The sequence below is a fragment of the Anser brachyrhynchus genome (assembly GCF_964034855.1).
Source record: "Anser brachyrhynchus genome assembly, chromosome: 4".
Classification (NCBI taxonomy): Eukaryota; Metazoa; Chordata; class Aves; order Anseriformes; family Anatidae; genus Anser; species Anser brachyrhynchus.
Genome location: NC_137698.1, coordinates 79069558 through 79089193, shown reverse-complemented (window position 1 = coordinate 79089193; position 19636 = coordinate 79069558). Strand labels below are relative to the sequence as shown.

The 19636-nt window shown below is 64.3% G+C and overlaps 2 protein-coding genes across 5 annotated transcripts in view; one reads left to right on the top strand and one right to left on the bottom strand.

The window, feature by feature from the left end:
- Nucleotides 1–19636, bottom strand: part of LOC308194228 (dedicator of cytokinesis protein 2-like) — a 70700-nt gene that overhangs the window by 14872 nt on the left and 36192 nt on the right. The gene's annotated exons all lie outside the window — the stretch shown is intronic.
- On the top strand, nucleotides 226–17968 carry LOC308194231 (uncharacterized protein). Of its 4 annotated transcripts, none has more exons than XM_080589833.1 (3): nucleotides 226–334; nucleotides 10235–12116; nucleotides 14681–17679. In XM_080589833.1, exons 2-3 carry the CDS (start codon nucleotides 10606–10608, stop codon nucleotides 14997–14999), a joined length of 1830 nt encoding a protein of 609 aa, XP_080445959.1. In that variant the 5' UTR covers nucleotides 226–334; nucleotides 10235–10605; the 3' UTR covers nucleotides 15000–17679. The 4 variants fall into 4 exon arrangements, 3 of the variants coding, with proteins under 3 accessions (XP_080445959.1, XP_080445958.1, XP_080445960.1); XR_013950396.1 differs by lacking the exon at nucleotides 226–334 and having other exon boundaries at nucleotides 369–12130; nucleotides 14681–14755; nucleotides 17537–17597; XM_080589834.1 differs by lacking the exon at nucleotides 226–334 and having other exon boundaries at nucleotides 378–12116; nucleotides 14681–14755; nucleotides 17537–17968.

The following is a 19636-nucleotide window of genomic DNA, read 5'->3' as shown; positions in this document are numbered from 1 at the left end:
CCGGGGCGCCCCGCGGCGCGGCAAAGCCCGGCGGCCGGCGGGGGCTGCGCGGGGCCGGGGCCGCGCCCCGCTGGGCGCTGCCCGGCACCGGAGGCGGCCGCAGGGACGCGCGGGGCAGCGGCGCGGGGCGCAGCGGGCTCCATCCCCGCCGCCCGGGGGCACCGCCCGGGGCTCCCGCCCGGCCCCGCCGCCGCGGGGCTGCCCCGGCCCCGCCCCGCCCGCCGGCTCCGCCTCCCGGTACCGGCGAGCCCGCGCGGCTCCGCCCCGGCCGTGCCCCGCGCACGCCGCCCCGCGCCGCTGCCGCCCCGCGCCCGCCGCCGCCGCCGAGCAGCAGGTACCGGGCGGGGAGCGGGGCGCCGGGGAGGGGGCGGCGGGGCCGGGCCGGGCCGAGCCGAGCCCTGCGGGCATCGGCCCTGCAGCGCCCGCTCGCTGCGCCGGGGCCGGGAGCCGGGGCGCAACGGGGAGCGCCGGGGCCGGGAGCCCCGGGGCGGTACGGGCAGCCTAGGGCCGGCACCGGGACCCCGGGGCAGCGCGGGGACCCGCGGTCGGGAGCCGGGCGCGGCAGCCCACGGGATGCGCGGGGGCCGGGGGGGCCGGAGGGGCCGGGGGCGCGGTGCCGGCTCGCCCGGCAGGGAGCCGCGGTGCCCGGGCGGCCGTGCCCGTTCCTCCTCGCCGCCGGAGCGCGGAGCCCGGCCCCGGGCAGCCCCGGCTTCCCGTGCCGCGGGGGTCGCAGCGCCCCCGGGGCTCCTCTCGCCTCTGCCCCGCTGGCTGGGGAACGGCGGGGGGCACGGTGCCCGCGGCACCCACACCCCGCGCAGAGGTGGCCGGTGGCACCCGCACCGAGCACCCTGCTGAGGCCGTGCCGGGGTCCCTGGGGGCACGTGGCCGTGCTGGGGGCTGTGGCCGAGGGGACAAATCCGGTGCTGGGCGCTGCCGCGTTAGAAGGGCTGAAGACCCCCAGGGTCTGGTCCCTGCACCGCAGCCCTCCTGCCCTGCCACCCCCCAGTTCGTGGCACCTCCGCTCGCAGACCGACTCCTGCGGGAGACGTGGGCATGGAGCCGGGCTCCAGCAGCAGCCTGCCTGGCTCACTGCTGTCCCTCGGTTGGAGACACGTCCGTCAGCCAGAGCCGTGTTTGTGTTTGACACGCGCGCACACATGATCCCAGGGATGTCACTTTCGGTACTGCACGCTGCGCTGATGCCGGCCGCGGGTACGGCTGCTGGCGCTGGAGGGATTCAGCCCACGTTGCTGCCGGCAGCTCCCAGCGCCGTGTCCTGCACACAAGGCCTTTGTGTCTGCCGGCAGGGCTTTGGCAGCTGGGGCAGTGGGAGTGGGGCCGGGGCAGCCGTAGCCGCAGCCTGTGAAATACGAAGGCACAGCTCTTGGGGACTGCTCGAGTCCCTCTCCTCCCCGCAGGAGTGCACGCGGAACTGAGTCGGAGCTGCAGCTCCTCGCAGAGGCACACAGGGAGTCAGGAGAAGGGGTCTCCACGGAGCCGTTTTTTCTGATCAGAGCACGAGGTGGACACGTGTGAGTAATCGCTGGGACCCAGCTTTGTGGCTGTGTGCCCGGAGGGGGATAGTGAGTGTCCGTGTGCCCGTGGCGGGGCAGGGTACTGCTTGCCAGCCTGCAGCTGCCGGCGCCTCCCAGGGCACAGGAACAAGCCCTCTGGGACAGCCGGGGATGCCAGGGTCCGCTGGCTGTCCCCCATCACTGGTGGCCTGCCTGAGAAGGGGACCAGGAGCTGCCCAAGTCCCTCCTGGGCTTGGAAGCAGCTCCAGGCAAGAGCTGGCTCAGGCTGGCAGCCCTGGTCTTGTCCTGGCAGGTTTCACATCTGCTGGGAAGTGCTCAAAATCCTTCCCGTGCGCTTGGAGGAGCAGAATGGATTTAAACACAGAAGCTCCTTTAGACTGAGGTTATCTTCTTAACAAATTATAGTTATTATAATTATTTAATAGTATGGTACTGTTCAGAGGCCACAAATAACTATGGGTTCATTTGCTTGTGTAGTAACAATACTTCAGTCATAACCAGTGCTTTTGGACGGTGTCTGTCTGGTGTGCTTACAGTGGCAGTCCGTACCACCCTGGCTGCTTTGTGGGTTGGGAAACCGAGGCACGCAGCAAAGACACTTGCTAATTCCTAAATTCCCCTGGTAGCGAGTGTTGTCTAAGGCGCATAAAGATAAAGGGGGGCCGGCTGCTAGATGGCATTGGAAATCCACTTAAAGGCAGGAATTTGTATTCTGAGATGACGTTCTCCGCACTGGTGCTGGGAAGCTGCAGCCGCAGAGGCCTCCTGCTCCCGCTGCCCGCGCGGCAGCGCCGCTGCCAGGGCTGCAGCCTGCAGACGGTGCGGCAGCGGGACGGGGGCACCGGTCCCCGTGGGGACGTGGGCTTGGAGCTGCAGGGGCAGCGGGGCTGTGTGCCCCCCTGTGGGGCTGCGCCAGGCTCCCCGGGACAGGTGCACGCGAGGCAGGGCATTGTGGCCGTCTGCCCGTGAACTGATGGGCGGCAAAACCTTTCTAGCTTTTTCCAGAAATGTGCTTTGTGGACAGCTTGTGGCTTTCTAATAAAATTCCTGGCATGTGAAGGAGCACATCCAGTCCCCGTCTGCCGGGGCTCCCCAGCCCGCAGGCTGCTGGCTGGCGGCGTGGCTCCAGATGGAGAGTGGAGCCCGGTTCTGCAAGGGGTGACATGCTTCTCCCCGGGAAGGTGCGGAGCTGTGCTATGTCTTGTGATGAGCTGTGTCTCCTGTGACCACGAGCCTTCAGGCCATGTCCTATTTTGTTTGTCCTGTAATTACTCTGGGGACAGCCTCTGCCGGAGGAAGCACCGGCCGAGCCTGCCTGCTCTCGAGGCCAGGTCTCCGTGTCAGGTGTTTTCCCCGTGTCCGTGCACCTGCACGAGGTGTCTCTGAGACTCAGAAGAATGCGATGTGCCCACACCACATTTGCTGGGAAGGAAGCAGACAAAGGGGGTGCCGCCTTCTTCCCAAGGTGGTCTCTTCTGTAGCCTCTAGGAAAGTCAGCCAAGTAGTGCTGCGCAGCCCAGGAGCTGCAGGCTGCATGGGAGATGCTCACGCCTCCCACTGAGGAGGTTAAGGAAAGCCTCGGGATGTAAAACAAACTCCTAACCTCCTCCTGCTCTGTACAGGCTGTCTGCGTGGTCTGCCCGTGTTCCCCTGGGCAGGTCACTCTGCCTCTTCATGTCTCATTTGAAATGGTGACAGTAGCGCTCCTCTGCATTGCAAAGAGGTGGGAACGAAAGCAAGTCACAGCAAGAACACAGCCACTACTGCCACGACAGCCGTATTGGCATCCATGGGAGACAGAGGAATAATTTGGCTTCCACAGGCTTCTAAAGGCTTTCTCCAAAGGCTTTGCATCTTGCTGCATCTCCTGGCCACATCGTTTCCACCTGACAGCACCAGCGTAACTGCAGTTGAAAGAGGGAAGCACGATGTAACGGTGAGGCGACGGCCTCTGGGTGCTGGGAGGGCGTTGTTGCTTCTTCATGGGGTTTGGTGTCCTTTTTGCCAGGCACTGGCCGTGGGACCCATGCAGGGGCTGCAGAAGCCTCGGGCAGCCCTGGAGAGGTGTTGGGGCCTCAGGGAGCACCCGGGCTGGGCTGGGGGCTCCTGCCTTCTCCTGGGCCCTGGGGCTGGGAGAGTGACTCATTTTCCTGCAGAGCTCTTCAGCCAGTGACCTAAATAAAGATGCGTGCAGATCCCTTGGCTCGTGCGAGCTGCCACTTCCACCAGGCACCTGCTGTCACAGAAAAGGGACCTTTGTGCCAGCAACGCTCCTCTGGGGCACCCGAGTGGCGTCTGCAGTGAGTGTGCGTGGTGGTGTGAGTCTTTCAGGGCGCTGCCCCAGCTCAGGGAATTTGCTGTCCTCAGATGGAGCTGTCTGGGTGTTTCCAGCAGAGCCATGGAGGTGCTGGAGCAGAGCGCAAGACCTTGCCTTGGGTGCAGGGGGGGGAGAGGTGTTCAGCCCCCATGGGAATGGGTGAAGCTGTGGGGATGACGGGAGGAACGGGGAGCTGGCCTCGAGGGCGCGGGCAGGGCTGCCCCTGCTCACCGCCGCCAACCTGCGCCATGGAACGGGCCTGCGTCCTCACGGCAAAGCACACGGGCTCCGAGCTGAGGAGGGAGAAGAGCTGTTCAAGCAAAGCACGGTACTGGCACAAGCACAAACGGATATAAACTGGCCGTGATTAAGTGCCTGCAGGAAATTAGGAGGTCTGCATGCCTCCAAACAGCCGGGTGCTGGAAGAGCCTCCAAGAGCAGCCGCGAGGGCAGGGCACGCGCTGGCTTCGTGCTGGTGCTGCCCCTGCGAGGAGCTGGGGTTTGGCATTGCTGGCTGCTGAGGAGACGCTCTCAGTCCTCCACCCCCATGTCCCGTGGATGCTCCATGCCGAGTACAAACGTGCCGAGTCCTCTTGGAGCCAAAATGGGATTAAGTCCTGCTACCGGCTGGTGTATCGAGAACCTGGCTCCTGCCTGGTCGTCGGCTGTGCACAAATGCCTCATCCTCTGTTTCCTCCTGTGCTTGCCATAGCACCTCATCCCCTTTCAGAGATCAGGGACAGCAAAGGTTTTGTCCCAAGAGGAACCGTTGTACCCAGTAGTGGAGCTGGGTAATTAGCTGTTCTCTTCTGCAGCTCCAGAAGAATATGACTTCCTCTCTCATAAATCTAATCTCCCAGCTTCCTGCGTCTTGAGGAGAAGATTTATGTGTCTGCTCTGGTTTTCCTTCTTCCACAGACGTTGCCAGGAGGAGGAGGAGGTGGAGGATGGGTGGAGAAGGGGCTGGGGCCGGGCAGGATCGCTGCTGGGCACGGGGGCGGCTGGGACCCCTGGTGGTGCCTGCAGCCCTGGGTCCGGTGGCCAGGGTCTGCCCAGCGGTGTTGGGCTGGTCTCTGCACAGGGCGCCGACGTCGTGGCGTCAGGAGGAAGAGCTGGGCAGGGCTGTGCCGTCCCGGTGCGGGGAGACAAGAGTGGGCAGGCGGCTGGAGGCTGTGCCTCCGCTCTGCAGCATCTCTGGTGGTCGGAGGAGCAGGTGTGAAGCAGGGCTTTGTTCCTCTGAGGCCAACCCTGCAGCCCATGTATCAAGATACAGCATGGGAAGATTTGCTGCCTCTCTTACAAGATTCACCAGCCCATTAATCAGGACCGGCCGGAGCAGCGTCACTGTCGCAGGCCCTCGCTCTCCGGGAGGGACGCGCAGGCCCTGGGCTGCGGGCAGGAGCTGATGGCGCTGGCAAGGTGCAGGGCAGCGATGCACCACCGGGCTCGGGACCCCTGCACCCGGAGCAGAGCAGCAGGTTCGTGGGCTTCAGGACGCCGGGCTGATTCGTGAGTCGGAGCTGGCCGTGAATCCCAGACGTTCGGAGAAAGACTTGATGCGTGTGGGGGCAAGGGCAGCCTGAGCGCTGGGGCCATCGGCTCTGCAGTTCGGTGGTGCCGGTGGCCGGGCAGCGGGGAAGCAGCCCGTGTCACTTCCACGGCTCCTGGGTCTCGTTCAGCTGATGGGACGTCTGCTCCCAGCTGCACTGAGCATCCAGCTTATCTGGCGAGCCCATCACTGAAGTCCTCATGTCATCTATTGCATTACAGTGGCGTCATCTGATTTTATCGATAAATCATCTGATGTGACTTGCTGCTTGTAATTCCCATGTGAACAAGAGGAGAAAAACACTCAGACCTTAAGCAATTGCCAAGATGGAGGATCCACCACCGTCTAAATCCTTTCCGAGTTGCTCTAACACTGGATGACCTTACCTTTCAAGAAAGTCATTCCCCATCTGAACGTGCCGACCGCCAATTTCCAGGCACTGTTTTGTTGCACTTTACCTGCAAGGCTGCAGAGGGGTGCCATTCCCCACAGCAGAGACCCCTCTTTGCAGTGCCTGTTCCTTGCTTCTTGCATGGCACTGTATTTGCTGTTCTCGTTCCTTATCCTTCTCTCAGTCTTTGTATAATCTGCAAATTTTATCGGTGCTGACTTTTCTTCTTTGAGGCCGCTAATAGCCAGTGTTAGTGCAGGGCCCCGGCCACCCCTCCACAGGACCTGAGCAGAAGCACGGCTAATTGGTGATGATCGCTGGATGATTATGTCTTGAGACATGCTGGTTAGCCAGTTTTTAATCCATTTAATGTGTGCCACATTGCTTTCGTATCATTCTGCTTTCTTCGTCAAAATGTCAAATGCCTTACAGTGATCTAAGTCTGTTCCATCGAGGCTTTTACCTTCGTCGACCAAACTGGGAATCTCATCAAAACAGACAGAAAATTAGTTTGATGAACCGTGTTTCCTATAACCCTGTGCTGACTGGCACGACTGGTACATGCTGCCATCCTTCATCTGTCATTAATCAAGCTCTGCATCTGTTCCCACCGCTGCCCGCAGAGGCACCAGGCTGGTGGGTCCCCGTGCCCCGGCCCTTCCCAGTGCCTCTGCGCTCAGGGCTCTGCGGGTCCGATGTCCTGCCTGCGCCTGGCTCTCCTGTGGCCTCGGCCACGCCGACACGTCCAGAGCTGCAAGAGGGGAAGGTCCTGTGACACCGTGGCATCCCCACCTCCACGCCTGCGGGAGTGCCGCATGCCGGGGGTGCCCACAGCTCTGGTGGGTTCCTCACCCCCGGGAGCATGGCTGCCCTGCCCTGCCCTGCCTCCTCCACTGCTGCGCACGGGGAGGTCTCCTCGGGGCCAGCCGCAGGACGGGCAGAGCCAGCCTGCCCTCCTCAGTGCGGCTCTGCTGGCAAAGCTGGGAGAGGAACACCCTGAATCCCCGGTGCCTGCCGGCTCCCTGCCCTGCGCACATGGGCAAAAGCAAAGCGTGGGGAGCCCTCCTGCCCCTGCGTCAGCTGCGGGGGGTGCGCAGAGCTGCTCCGCCGCGTTCCACTCCAGGGCGCCCGTGTTTGCTGGGCATGAGGCTGGGGTGCCGGTGTGCGCAGCCCGTACACTCGCTCGAGCAGGGACTGCTGGAGAGCTGCTGGCACAGGGCACCTGTGGCCTCAGCCACCATGCAGGAGCGAGGACAGCTCTCATCCTTCAGCTGTCCCCTCCCCTGTCTGCCTGTATCCCCAGTCCTGGTCATCCCCCTCCAGAGGGGAGCTGCTGCAGTGCTGGGCTCACAGCAGCTTGGCCCTGAAGGGGCTGACTCCGTTTCGGGATCCCAGAAGGGCTCCAGCTTTGTAGCACCACATTACTCAGCAGGGCAAGACCAAGCAAAGCAATCTGTGCCTTGTTTTGCGGAGGGTGGCACCAGTGGGAACGCTTCTGCTCCTGTGCCTTCAGTCCGGCAGCTCAGGTCCTGCACAAGGTGCCCAGGGGCAGGGAGCTGTGGGCACAGGAAGGCCTGCGGACTGTGGTGCATCGCTGGGAGAGCAGTGCTTGTGTGGGGGCCTGGGTGAGCGTGCAGGCTCGTTGGCATACACCGTCCCGAGCGCCATCTCCCAGTAAACAAGCTTGAAGATAGCAGCTGGAAGACCCTGGTGCGGCTGAGTGTCGCATGCCTGTGCTTCCTGCACAGCCCCTTCCCCGTGGCCCTTTCTGTGCATTCAAAATGTCCCTGGAGCCATGCTTCCAGCTGGATCCATTGGCAGAGCTGTTTCCCTCAGCTTCGGCTCCGGTATAGGGGGTTGCGTGAGGTACAGCAGCCGCTCGGTTACACAGTCCTGATTCAGTCCCACAGCAGGACTCATTAGCACTAGAAGATGCAGGCATGCTGGAAACAGTGCCTGAGCACAGCACTAAATCTGACCGTGCCGTAATGCATATGCAGAGGGATGAGTGGGAGGGTCCTAGCTTTTGGTGTTTGACACCCTTAGAACTGTTCTCCAAATGCAGTTAGTGCATGTATAATTTATAGACTTTTTCTTTGTCCTTTTGGCATGTCTCTGATCTCTCCAGCGGAGCGCGGTTTGGGAGGCAGAGGGTGCCTCAGCGGATGCCCCGCTGACTGACAGCATCGCGTTTGCTGCGCAGGCAGTGAGGTGTCCTGGTCTCGCTCTGCCGTCGGCCGTGGCTTAGCCTGGTCCCCCGGGAGCCTGCAGGGTCCATGTCTGCCCCCACTGCCTGACTGTGCCAGGAGTGCTCCTGCCCCACGCTCGGCTGCTGGAGTGGCTCCTGGCACCCCTGCCCCATGTCCATTAGCATCCTCATTAAGAAAGTCTCCGGAGCAGGGTGGCCACACAAGCTGTCCTCCAGGAGCGCTCAGGCAGGCTGTGCTGGTGCTGAACCACGTGCAGGAGGACAGTCCAGCACAGAAACGTGCCAGCCCATCCATCCCCTGCCACCGAGCGTGTTTCCCATACTGGCACAGCCATAGCTGGGGTTGCTGGTCCCACGCTGTGGGGCTGGACTGGGTCCTGTGGTCCCGGCAGGCTCTGCCCTGTTCCATGCAGGTGCCAGCATGGCCACTGCCTCAGGCATGCACAGAGCTCGGCTCTCCAGTGAGCTCCCTCCCCTCCTCAGCCTGTTGCTGTCCATACTAACGAGATGCCCCATCCGCCGGCCATGCCTTCGCCGCATCCTGCCTCACAAACACCTCCCGGTGCCTGGGCACAGCTCCAAGACTGGGGAAGGGAAGTGCCAGGCGGCTGGCTGGTGGCGCGTGGAGCAGCATCCCGACTAGTGCTGGACGAGGGGCGCGGAGGCGTGAGACGTGGGTCCCCCGCACGGGCCAGGCACTGGCTGAGCCTCCTCCTGCTGGGCTCGTCGTGGTCCTGGGGAGGTGCGGGAAATCCGGCACAGCTGGGAAGTTTGCTCGTTCCCAGTGCATGGGGACTCCAGGCTGCTGTGCTGAGTCAGCTGCTTCGGTACAGTCAGAACAAGGCAAGGTGGCGAGCGGGGCCAGGGGTGCCTGTCCGCAGCGAGGGCGAGAGGGCTGTGGGGAGAGCAGAGCTCCCAGCTCAGTGTGCTGCAGCAGCCACGGGGCTGGGGGGGGCTGGGGGCTCCTTGGGCTGCATGGCAGGGTGGACGCCGCCGGTGCCAGCTGCGGGATGCAGGGCACGGCGTGGTGCCAGGGGCACCCATAGCACTGTGCTCCCTGCCCGTGCCCAGGCACCTGTGGGTATCTGCAGACCCACACAGGGTACAGGACAGCAAGCCACGGGGCCAAGCAGCGTCACTCCCTGCCGGGGCTGGCAACTCCAGCTCTGCCCTCCAGTGCCTCCTTCTCACAATGCTGCTTCCCAAAATGAGCCACAAATCTTCTGCGCCAGGGGAACAGGGGCTCCTGAGCAGGGCTCCCAGGCATGTGCCATGTACCTGAGCAGTGCGAGGGGCCGGAAGGGTGGCCAGTGACCACGGTGGACGCAAGAGAGCCAGCTGTGCATGGGGGCCTGGTGTTGGTCGGGGTCAGGGCTGGGGAAGGGTTTTGCCCTGCCTGCGCGGGGAGGAGGCGCTGTGCACAGCTGTGTGCTGGGGGGTCCTCCCTGCGTGGGAGCCCTGCTCGCGGCCAGGGCAGCCTGCCCCAGCGATGCCCATCTCAGAGAGGAGCCCAGCACTGGAAGCTGCCATCTCAGATGCAATACCTGTTCTCCCTCGAGGCCGGTTCTCACATGCCCAAATTGGCTAAATGTCCCCAAGTCACAGCCTTGTCCTGTGCACTGAGCTGCTCTCCCACGCCCGCAGCCCTGCCCCACCTCCAACAGGTGGCACATGCAGGATGGGACCCTGTGCCCCATACACGACGGGTCCTGTGCCCACTCCAGCCAGGTCCCACATAGGTTGGGCACCCCACTCCTTGTCCAGCCCCACGCACAGCAGGTGCCCCACGTGCTGCGGGTGCCCCCTGCCTGTCCATCCCCACGTACGAGCCCCCTGTGCCCAGCACAGCCTGACCTGCTCCTCTGCGCTGTTCCCGTCCCGTCCCACTGTGCCCCTGCAGCACGGGCTGCCTGCTCCCAGCGCCCTCTGAACACGAGGTACCAAGCCCCAGCAAGGCAGAGCTATTTTTAACAGCTGCTTCTGCTTGATTTGAGCTGTGAACTTGTAACGTGTTTATGCTAAAGGGGTTTCTTTTTTTCCCTTCTCCTTTTGTGCTGAGGAGGCAGCGCCAGAGATCAAAGCTTGTCTCTTCGCGTTTTGTGATGGCCGCGCTGGGTGGGAGGGTGTGCAGAGGCCGGCGGCTCCGCGGGGCAGCTGGAGACGTCCCCGTCCCCATCCACAGGAGGGAGCGGGCAGCAGGGCCGGGGCTCACCTCCTTTCTCTGTCCCTGCAGGTCTGGGAGCCAGGAGCCATGCGCAGGGACGGCTGGTGCCCGGTGCCCTGGGGAGCCCACCGTGGGGGGCACTGAGCCTGGGCAGAGGCGGCGGGACCATGGGCTGCTGGCGCCAGCGGGGAGGCGCGGTGGCGGGCAGGGCCGTCAGGGCGCCAGCGTGCCACGGGCTGTAGGGGCCGTGCGGCGGGTGGCGTGCCCAGCAGCCCCTCGCCTGCCTCCCACACAGCATCCCCTCTCTGCGGCAGCACGGGATGAGGCCGCCCACTGCCCCGGACAGCTCCGGGGACGGGCGCAGCGCAGGGCTCCGAACGCCAGAGCTCGGCCCCGCTGCAGCGCCCCGCCACAGGGCCTCGGCCCCGGGGCCGTGAGCCATGGTCAGCAGGGAGCCCCTTCCTGGGCCGGCCCCCACCAGCGAGGGCGGCCAGGAGAAAGCCATGACGGTGCGCTCGGTGCTGCTCAACCGCGACTCACCCGACATCGAGAGCCGCCTCCAGCGCCGGCGCAACCGCACGCAGCAGGTCCGCTTCAAGGACCTGGTGGAGGGCAGCGCGGAGCAGGCGGGCAGCCCCCCACCAGGGCCCGCAGCCGCCCCTGGCCCCAACACCCCACGTGCCTCGCCGCCCCCCAGGGACGCCCCTGAGCCGGCGGCTCTCTGTGCCTCGCGGCGGAGCTGGCCCCAGGCCCAGCCATGCTCGCTGACGCTGCCCATGCCCAGGAAGGCGTGCACGAGTGCTGCCATCCAAACCTCCCCCAGCCTCCAGAAGCCCTTCCCAGCCTCCCAGCCCCGCAGTAAGAGTGTCTGCAACGTGGCCGGGGCAGTGGGGCTGCCCACTGCTCTGGGGAGCACCCGCTGCCCGGGGGGCTCCTCGCCCACCCCCTCTGTCCGGGCTGTGCCCCCACACATGCCCGGCAGCCTCCCTGCGCGTGAGCGTGCCGCCGCCCTCACCCAGCCTGCTGCGGCGTGCCACGCGTCACCACCACCGCCCAGGGATCCCTGTCCCCCTTATCCGGGCACAGCCGGGTGCCCTGCTGCCAGCTGTACCTCCCCAGCCAAGAGCTGCCCCCCTGAGCCCTGCGCCAGGCCCTGCAGGAACCCCAGGGGCAGCCGGAGGCCCCCCCAGCGCCCGGCCTCTGTGCCCTGCGGCCAGCCCCAGCTGCCCGCTGAGGTGCAGGGGCTCGGCCGGAGCGACTCAGAGCACAGCCTGCCCCGCGGGCGCCTGCTGCCCCAGCCCTCTCTGCATTGCCAGCAGACCCTCCCCACCGCGCACATCCAGGGGCTCCGGCAGCCAGCTCAGGGCACCCCCCCTCGGGACCCCCCACCACCCCAGCACCAGCTCTGCAGCTCGCCATGGGGGGGGCCCTGCTGCACCCCGCCAGCCCCCATCCTACCAGCGCCGGGCTGGCACAGCTCAGCCGCCACACCGGAGAAGACACCAGCTGCGCTTGGCTGTCTGGACACCCATGACGGCATCAGCAGTCGGCTACGGGCCACCGATCCCGGGCACGGCCAGGCGGGACCAGAGGGACGTGGGGAGCTGCTGCCCCCGGCCCTGCAGGGCTCCGGCACCGGGACTCAGCTGGGCGGGCGGGTGCCAGAGGCCCCACAGCATGGGCAGCCCTGCCTCACCGCCCAGCAGTCGGAGACGCTGCGCCACGTCCAGGACCTTCTGCAACTGGTGGTTGCAGCCAAGGGGCCAGCGGCAGCGCCGGCGGGGGACGAGCACGCCCGAACATCTCAGGGACAGGGCCCTGCAAGGGCGCAGGGGGACCTGCAGTCCCAGCTGCAGTCGCTGGAAGGGGTGCTGGAGACCAGCCAACAAACCATCCGAGTGCTGCTGGACGTCATCCAGGACCTGGAGAAGAAGGAGGCCCAGCGGGACGGGTGAGCAAGCGCAGGTGGGGAGCGGGGGGCCAAATGTCCTTTGGGGGCTGTGAATGAAAGACGGGGGTGGCCAGGGCCCGTGTCAAGGGCTCGGTCTCTGGTGCTGCCGGTCTGTACCACAGGAATGGCCCCCACTGCCTGTCCTGCCCATCCCTGCTCTGTAGGCCAAGGGCAGGGCATCCCCCGGGCCAGTTTCCTTGGCCTCGTTTGTGTTTTGCAGTACCAAGCGCTGGCCGTGGCTCGGGATATTCCCGTTAACAACTTGCTAGGATTTCCCTGGGTCGGCCGCCAGCAAGGCAGAGGCTCCCGCGCTGGGAGCCTGCCATGCCTGGCTGGGGGGCACAGCCCAGGGGGCTTGGCAGGGTTTGGCACGCTCTGCCTGTTAACGAACCGTCTGTGTCCGAGGTGGCCCAGAGCACTGGTGCCTGGTGATGGGGATCATCGCCTGTGCCGGCTGCAGGTGGCATCGCAGGTAGGGCTCCGCTGTGCTTCAGTTGCGTGCGGCAGCCCAGGGCACTGGGACGGGACAGCTCATTAGCTCGGCAGCTCGTTAGTTTGGCCTCATGCTGGCAAGGGGCCGTGCCTGGCACATGCACCAAGCCAGGTGCGTGCCATGGCAGCGAGCTCAGGGAGGCAGGGGGCACCCGGCGTGAGGTCCTGCCCTGCCAGATGGGCACCTCCTGCGGGTCCTGTCCCTCCCGCCTGCACAAGTGTTTAATTGTTTAACCAAATTAAGTGGCTGCTAAATCATTTCTTCCACTTACAGCTAATAATAGTAGTAAGGATCCCACAGAACAGTTAATGAGAGTGCGAAGGCAGGCGGCGAGCTCAGACCGGGCCGTGGTGCTGAGCTCCCCCTGCGCAGCATCCCCTGCACGCCCTGGCGCCCTGCCTGGCCTCGCTTCTCGGGGCTGCGCGGGGGCCGCTGCCTGTGCTGGGCGGGGGGCGTGGGCCAGGGGTGCCCCTGCTTGTGGGGCTGCCCAGAGGCGCCCAGCCGGGCAGGGCTGTGTCCCAGCCTGGCTCGGCACGGGCGAGTCCAGAGCAGAGCCCATCAAAAGGGCAGATCTGATCCCACTGTCGGAACTGAGTTTGTCTGCTCAGGAAGCTGATTTAGCTTCACCGTGGGGAGCTTAATTAAGATCTCGGCTCCATATACTGTTGCAGTCAAATGAGCAAACGCTGCCCAGAGACATAAGGAATGGAGTAGGAAATCACATAAAAGATTTTCCTAGTGTCCTTCTGCTGAGGAATAGCCTGGCCTTATTTGCCACGGGTCAGCGTCCCGGCAGACATGCGGGTGGCCCCGAGGCGCCGCGCGCAACCCAGCACTGCCACCAGCCCCAGCACTGCTCGCCCCGTATATGCAGCCTCACAGGGTCCGGGTGTCTCCCAGCAGCAACTTCCCGAGCCAAACGTCTGTCCCCACGTTAGATCTCACCCTGACAGAAAGGCGCAGTTTATACAACATTAGGTACACGCATATGCACACCTTTTATATATGCATATAAAAGGTATCATGATCTAATTTATGTGCTAACAGTATAATCCCAATTGTAATATATAATTTGGTGCATTAAAAGACCTAGTTTCCGAGGGCTGAGAACAATCATTATCAAGGTCGAGTAAGAGGAGAATGATTCAAGCAGGAGGCTGCGACTGGTATTTGGGACAGGGGGTGTTTTCTCAGCTGTCCCCCAAAAAGCCGCAGCCTGCACTGCCTGAGGGGCAAAGGAGGTGAGGAGGAGGCAGCTGCTAGGGTGACCGATGGCCTTTAGGGGGGCCCTTTCCCCACAGCTCTCAGAGCAGCTGGTGCCAGGGGCTGGAGCTCGGTGCTGCACAGGGAGATGCCCCAGGGAGCTGCTGAGCTCCGGCAGGGCAGCAGGGTGCAGCTGGCCGAGGATGCATCGGGGCAAGTGTTTAGCACTAGCAGCAGAATACCATTTTCTGCAGAGATCCGGGAGGAGGACTGGCTTTGGGGCTGAGCTGACCTTTGGGGCTCATCAGCCAGCTCTGCTTTGTTCGAGTCCCATGCACCTTCCCTGGAGGAGGCTGCTTCTTTGATACAAAAGCTTCAAAAAGAGAGAAATCCTAAGTCCAGCGTAGGCTGGCGATTAGGCTGGCACATCTCCCTCTGCCCATCTGTCAGGGCACTGCTGTGTGCTGTGAGTGCTCCCCCCCAGTCCCCACGCTGCCCATGGCCCCGCTCCCTGCGTGGTGCTGTGCGTGGGGAGATGCATAGTGTCCTGGGGTGTCCCTGGGCATGAGGTACAGCTCTGGGGTGGTGATAAAATGAGGCTGACAGAGTGCAAAGGATTCAGGGCTTCTGCCATGCCTGCCTGGTTTGCAACCAACCGAGAAATCTACTGAGCTGAGAGGCACCGTGCTTGGCCCGGCATCAAAGGGCATCGCACAGAGAAGGAGAGGAGCAGGGATCCTGGGAGCAGAGGGGCCCCTGACCGGTGTACGTCGGCCGGTGTACGTGCTGTGGAGCAGCTGAGGGCCTGGGGGAGGCACGGGCACCGAGGTCGGGTCTCCAGGCTCACGGCACTTGTGCTCTGTTGCAGGCGACACTCGTACCGGACAGGGCAGGACATTGCCAACTGCGGGACCTGCCGGGACTGTGCCTGCATCATCTACAGGTACGAGGCAGCTCTGCCACCCTGGGGGTGTTCCCGGTGGGGCCCCTGCTCTCCTCCATCCCGATTCCAGGTATCACACTCCTGGCGTGGCTACGAGGCAGAGCAGGGCAAGTCCCAGCTCTCGGGGGGGGACATGGCACCGACAGTCGCAGCTGTTCCATGGCGCCCCGGCCCCGCCGTGCTGCCTGCCCCTCGGGCAGAGGCAAGCAGTGCTGGTGTGCCAGAGGAGGCTCGCACAACATGAGGGACGATTGCGGCACTATGAGACACCTGGGTGCAAGGTGCAGCACCTCCCTGCCTGCCTCCAGACACCCCGCGGGCACCCCAGGGACAGGAGGGGTGCTTAGGGGCAGAGCTGCAGCTGCTCAGTGCCGGTGCTGTGGCTGCTGCCCAGGGCAGCGTGCCCGTCCCCGTGCCGGGCTCAGCTCACCGCTGCCAGACCTCCCACAGCACGCGGCTGCCGTGGCCCCGGTGTGGGCGCAGGCACCGCACTGCTCCGAGCCTGCTCCTAGCATGGCCACAAGGCCAGGGCTGGGTCCTGGTGTCCTTGGGTCTGAACCTGGGCCCTTTGTCACTGGGGGGGCAGCTCTGGCTTCCCCTCCCGGATGCTGTTTGTTTCACAAAGGACAGTGGGCTGGCTGGCAGCTGAAAGGAGATCTGCTCTGATGAGGTGACAGGGCATTTATCTTCCCTAAAAGCAACGCGTCAGGGGAAAACCTCCTTACAGGAGTGATGGGCTTGCCAGCTCTGAGTCTGGGCTGTGTCATGTCCCTGCGTGAATTCACGCAGATGCTGCCGTTGGGTGCTGGTTGTGCTGGGGAAGGCACCCGTCCCATGTCACTGCCTGAGGCTGCTGGGGGACAAGTGCCCCTAGCAGTGTCCCCGGGCTGCCTCACCCCTGCCATGCCAGGGCCTCACCATGGTGCAGGACCACAGTGCCTTGGCTCTGCTTCCCCAGGGTCACGGAGTGTGCACAGGAGCAGCCGCTGCCCCGCTGCACTGCGTTGGGTGCCTGGGACGCATGTGCTCTCCTTGTGCGTCTCAGCGCCAGGGGTGCCCCAGCTCTGTCCCCGCTGCGCCCCAGCACCCTCACACCACTGCGGCACTGCTGGGGCCGTGTCTCTTGTTCCCGGCTTATTTACGCCAGAGCCAACAGCCAGCTCCCCCTCCTTAGCTCATGGGGGCCTTCAGTGCTAATTGGGACTGACGAGCCTGTCTCCACGCGGCACTGCGGCTGGGAGATGTCACCGCTGCGGGAGGTGGCTTCCTGTAACAGCCAGGCTCCTGCTGAGGGCTCCCGCTGGGTTTAGCTGCCACCTACGTGATGGGAAGAGGCTCCGGTGGGACATGGGGTGGGGGCAGAGTGGGGTGGGACAGGGGCAGGGGGGCACCACCGTGGGCAGACCCCGGCCAGCAGCAGTGCAGCCTCTCGCCTCGGGGCTGTGACTGAGCACCTCACGAGGGGGACGCAGGCAGGGGGACAGAAGGTGGATCCCCTGTGGCGGATGATGAGGATGAGGACGGGTAGCCCGAGAGCGTGGAGGGGAGGGGCTGCAGGGGTTCTGGCTGCGCTGCGAGCACCTCCCGACCTTCCCCTGCATGCGAGGGACATCGGCGTCAGCATGCATCCACCATTTCAAAGGGTGCTGCCAAGTGTGGACGGGGGCCTGGTTGCGGGAGAGTTCCCCAGCAGTGTGATGGAACCTGTGGGGAATTACCCTTGCAGCAAGCACGTGCACCCTCCCTTGGAGCCCTGGAGCCCTGTTAGAGGCAGCTGGGGACAGTGGGTGTCCTGATGGCAGGCAGTGACACGAGCTGCCAGCACACCACACAGGAGCTTGCTGGGGTCCCCGTGTGTGGGGCGGCCAGGCCACGTGCGTGGTGGCGGCAGAGGCAGCAGCACCTTGCTGATCGGCGGGGAGGCGGCTGGTTGGAGGTCGAAGCGCTTTCTGGGTGAGGAAGCATTACAGCACGTGGCTGCCAGCTACTTGCCTGTGGGTGCTGCAGGGACAGTGGCAGGGATGTGCAGGAGACCTGGCGCCAGTGGTGGGTGATGCAGCCCCCCCTTCCCTACCCAGACCCATGGCACCCGCGTGCCTTGCGTGACGAGCGGTGTCAGAGCCAGCACTGAAGGCCTTGCGTGCCTGGTGCCACGGCTGCACTGGGCTCAGGGGAGAAGGGCACCGGGGGTCTGTAACATCAGGGCTGGGTACAGCCCTTCTCCGGGGGTGCTCAGTGCTAACCAGGGTCCCACAGACCCTGGACCCCACCTCGTATCTGCTCCAGTCCCCAGCTTGGGCTGGTGGCCGGCTCCTGCCCCAGGCAGGTCAGCACCCACAGGGTTTTGCTGCGGTGGCAAAGTCTCAGCATTTCTTATTCCGAGCCACGGCCGCTCCTCCAGCAGGAGGGGTCCCCACGTGCTGCGGCGTGGTGCCACGTGCCCTGCTGCAGACCACGGGCAGGACAGGACGGCTGTCTGGGATGGGGACGGGTCCTGCGCCTGCCCCTGCTCTCAGAGCCCCAGAGGGTGCGGGCAGTGGGCAGCAGCTGGCTGCGGGATGAGCCAAGGGCCTGCCGGCAGGACCAGGGCCCCGGGGCAGGGCCGGCATCCTCTTCGGTCACCGCTGAGCCGTGCCCGCGGGTCAGGGGCTGGCAGGGACCCGCAGGAAGGGAGCCTCAGGGCGCTGGGACCTGGGGGCACAAGGACTGGGGCGCAGGCGGCCCTGTGGGCGCAGGGCGGCGGCGAGCGATGCCCTCTCACGCGGCCCCTTCTCCCCGCAGCGTGGAGCACGACTTTCGGCAGCAGGAGGGCCGCTTCCAGAGGGTGCTGAGCCACATCGAGGGTGAGGCGGCGCAGAGCTCCCCCACGGCAGGGCCCGTCCCGCCGGCCAGGCAGGAGCCCTCGCCGGTGACCAGGCTGCCTGCGAAGCTGGACTCAAAGAAATCGAGGCGCAAATGCTTCTGGTTCCTGTAACCGGTGCTGCCGAGGGGCACGAGCGCCCCGCGCCCACGAGGACCAACCCAGCTCTGACGCTGCACAGGCTCCTTCCTCCTCTCCCTCCCTCTGATGTTAGGGTTTGGGTAGCACCAGCTTTTATATTTTTAACTGTTCAGTTTAATGTAATGAAGCCCCTGTGTAAATAAGAGGTGAGGGGAACAGCTGCTGTATTTAATGAGAAACCAATAAATTCTAGGGAGACGCTATTTTCGTTACATCCTCTCCCAGCTGTGCACTTCTGTTCTGGACGAGGATGGGTGCAGCGGGCGCTCCCCATGCAGGGCTGTGCAGCCCCCCCAGCCCCATCTCCTCCCCGCAGGCCCTGCTGCTCCGGGTCTGTCCCGGCTGCCAGCAGCTCCACGGCCCTGCAGGAGGCCCTACAGAGTTCCCCCCCAGGTCAGAAACACCGGGGGGTCTCCTGCACCCAGGGGCTGGAGAGAGGAACCCCGTCCCTGCCCCGTCTCAGGTGGGAGGCTGGGCTGGGGTCCCAGGGATGCCAGTCTCCTGCCAGCTCCTCTGCCTGGTAAGGTTAGGGAGCCTGGGGGGGCTGGGGGGCACCACACGGCCTGTCTGTACCCGGGCTGCTGTGGGACCCGGGCTGCCTCTCCCCATGCAGCCAGGGGCTGGAAATTCCCTCTCCCACCCTTTGCAGCTGGCTGGCAGGGGAAGGTGGCCAGGGCCTCCCCGGCTGCAAGATGCGCTGGCTAATTACAGGCAGGCAGAAATTAGCAGCTCAAATATTCCAGCCTCTGCAAGGCTGCCCACGAGAGGAGAATCTCAGCGTCAGTTTAATGAGGGTCCTGGATGAAAGCGGCTGGCGGCAGCGGGTGGTGAGCGCATGCTGAGCACGGTGCAGTGAATGCTCCCTGATGCTCCCCACAGCTCCCTGGCCACTGCCATGCTCTGGAGACCCCTGCGAGCTGCAGAGCCTCAGGGGGCGAGGGCTGCATGGAGCCTGGGGCCAGGCACACCATCTGCACGCAGAACTGGGGGCTCACAGCTGAGCCTCAGCTGCTGCCATCCTGCTGGGGGACTGGGCCTGTGGAGCAGAGGACAGCACCTGGCCTGGCCTGGGCAGCCTCTGGCACCCCCATGTTCGGTCATGGAGCCCCTGCAAGCGAGAGGATGGGGAAGTCTGACCGGGACATCCCCAGCTGGCACCCAAGGGTACCCCACCAGCACGCACCCAGCACAGGAGCTGGTGTTGCCTTAAAGCCTGTGCCTGTGTCGATGACGTGCCTGGCACTCGTGTGGCCACGGCCCCATGGCACCGAGGGGACCTCCGCAGTGCCACGGGGCCCGGCCGTGGGAGGTGCTGCAGCGCCCCAGCCTCGGCATCTCAGCAGATCGCTGCTGCGCTGGGGGGTGCCTGCGAGCCCCCCGGGATGGGGCTGAGCCATAAAGACCTGGCAAGAGAGATCAGGCACCTTTCAGTGCCTGAGTTACTGGGACAGAGAACACGGGGAATGCCTTTTTCCAAATCCTCTTCTGATTCCCAGCAGCAGCAGGACGGGGCTGTGGTGGCCTTTGGCACAGGCATGGGTATCCCTGGTCTCCCCCACACCTTTCTGCAGCCACAGCTGCCGGGAGCAGCCTGGACTGGGGGGCCCAAACACCAGGGTGAGGCCCAAGACTGCAGCAACAGTATGAAAATGATAAACTAAAGTGGGAAAGCTGCTAGACAGCATTTCTGGAGATCAGCAGGGCCAGCACGTGGGAAGAGAAGCAAGCAGTGAAAGTGAGGATCAGCCAAAGGCTTCCTCTCCTTCTCTTCGCCTTGAACATCAGGCCATGCTTCAACACCCGGCGTTCCTCATTATCTCTGTCACAACCCTGGTAGGTAGCTTCAAATAGCTCTTTTTTTTTGCTCTTGCTTCCTCTAG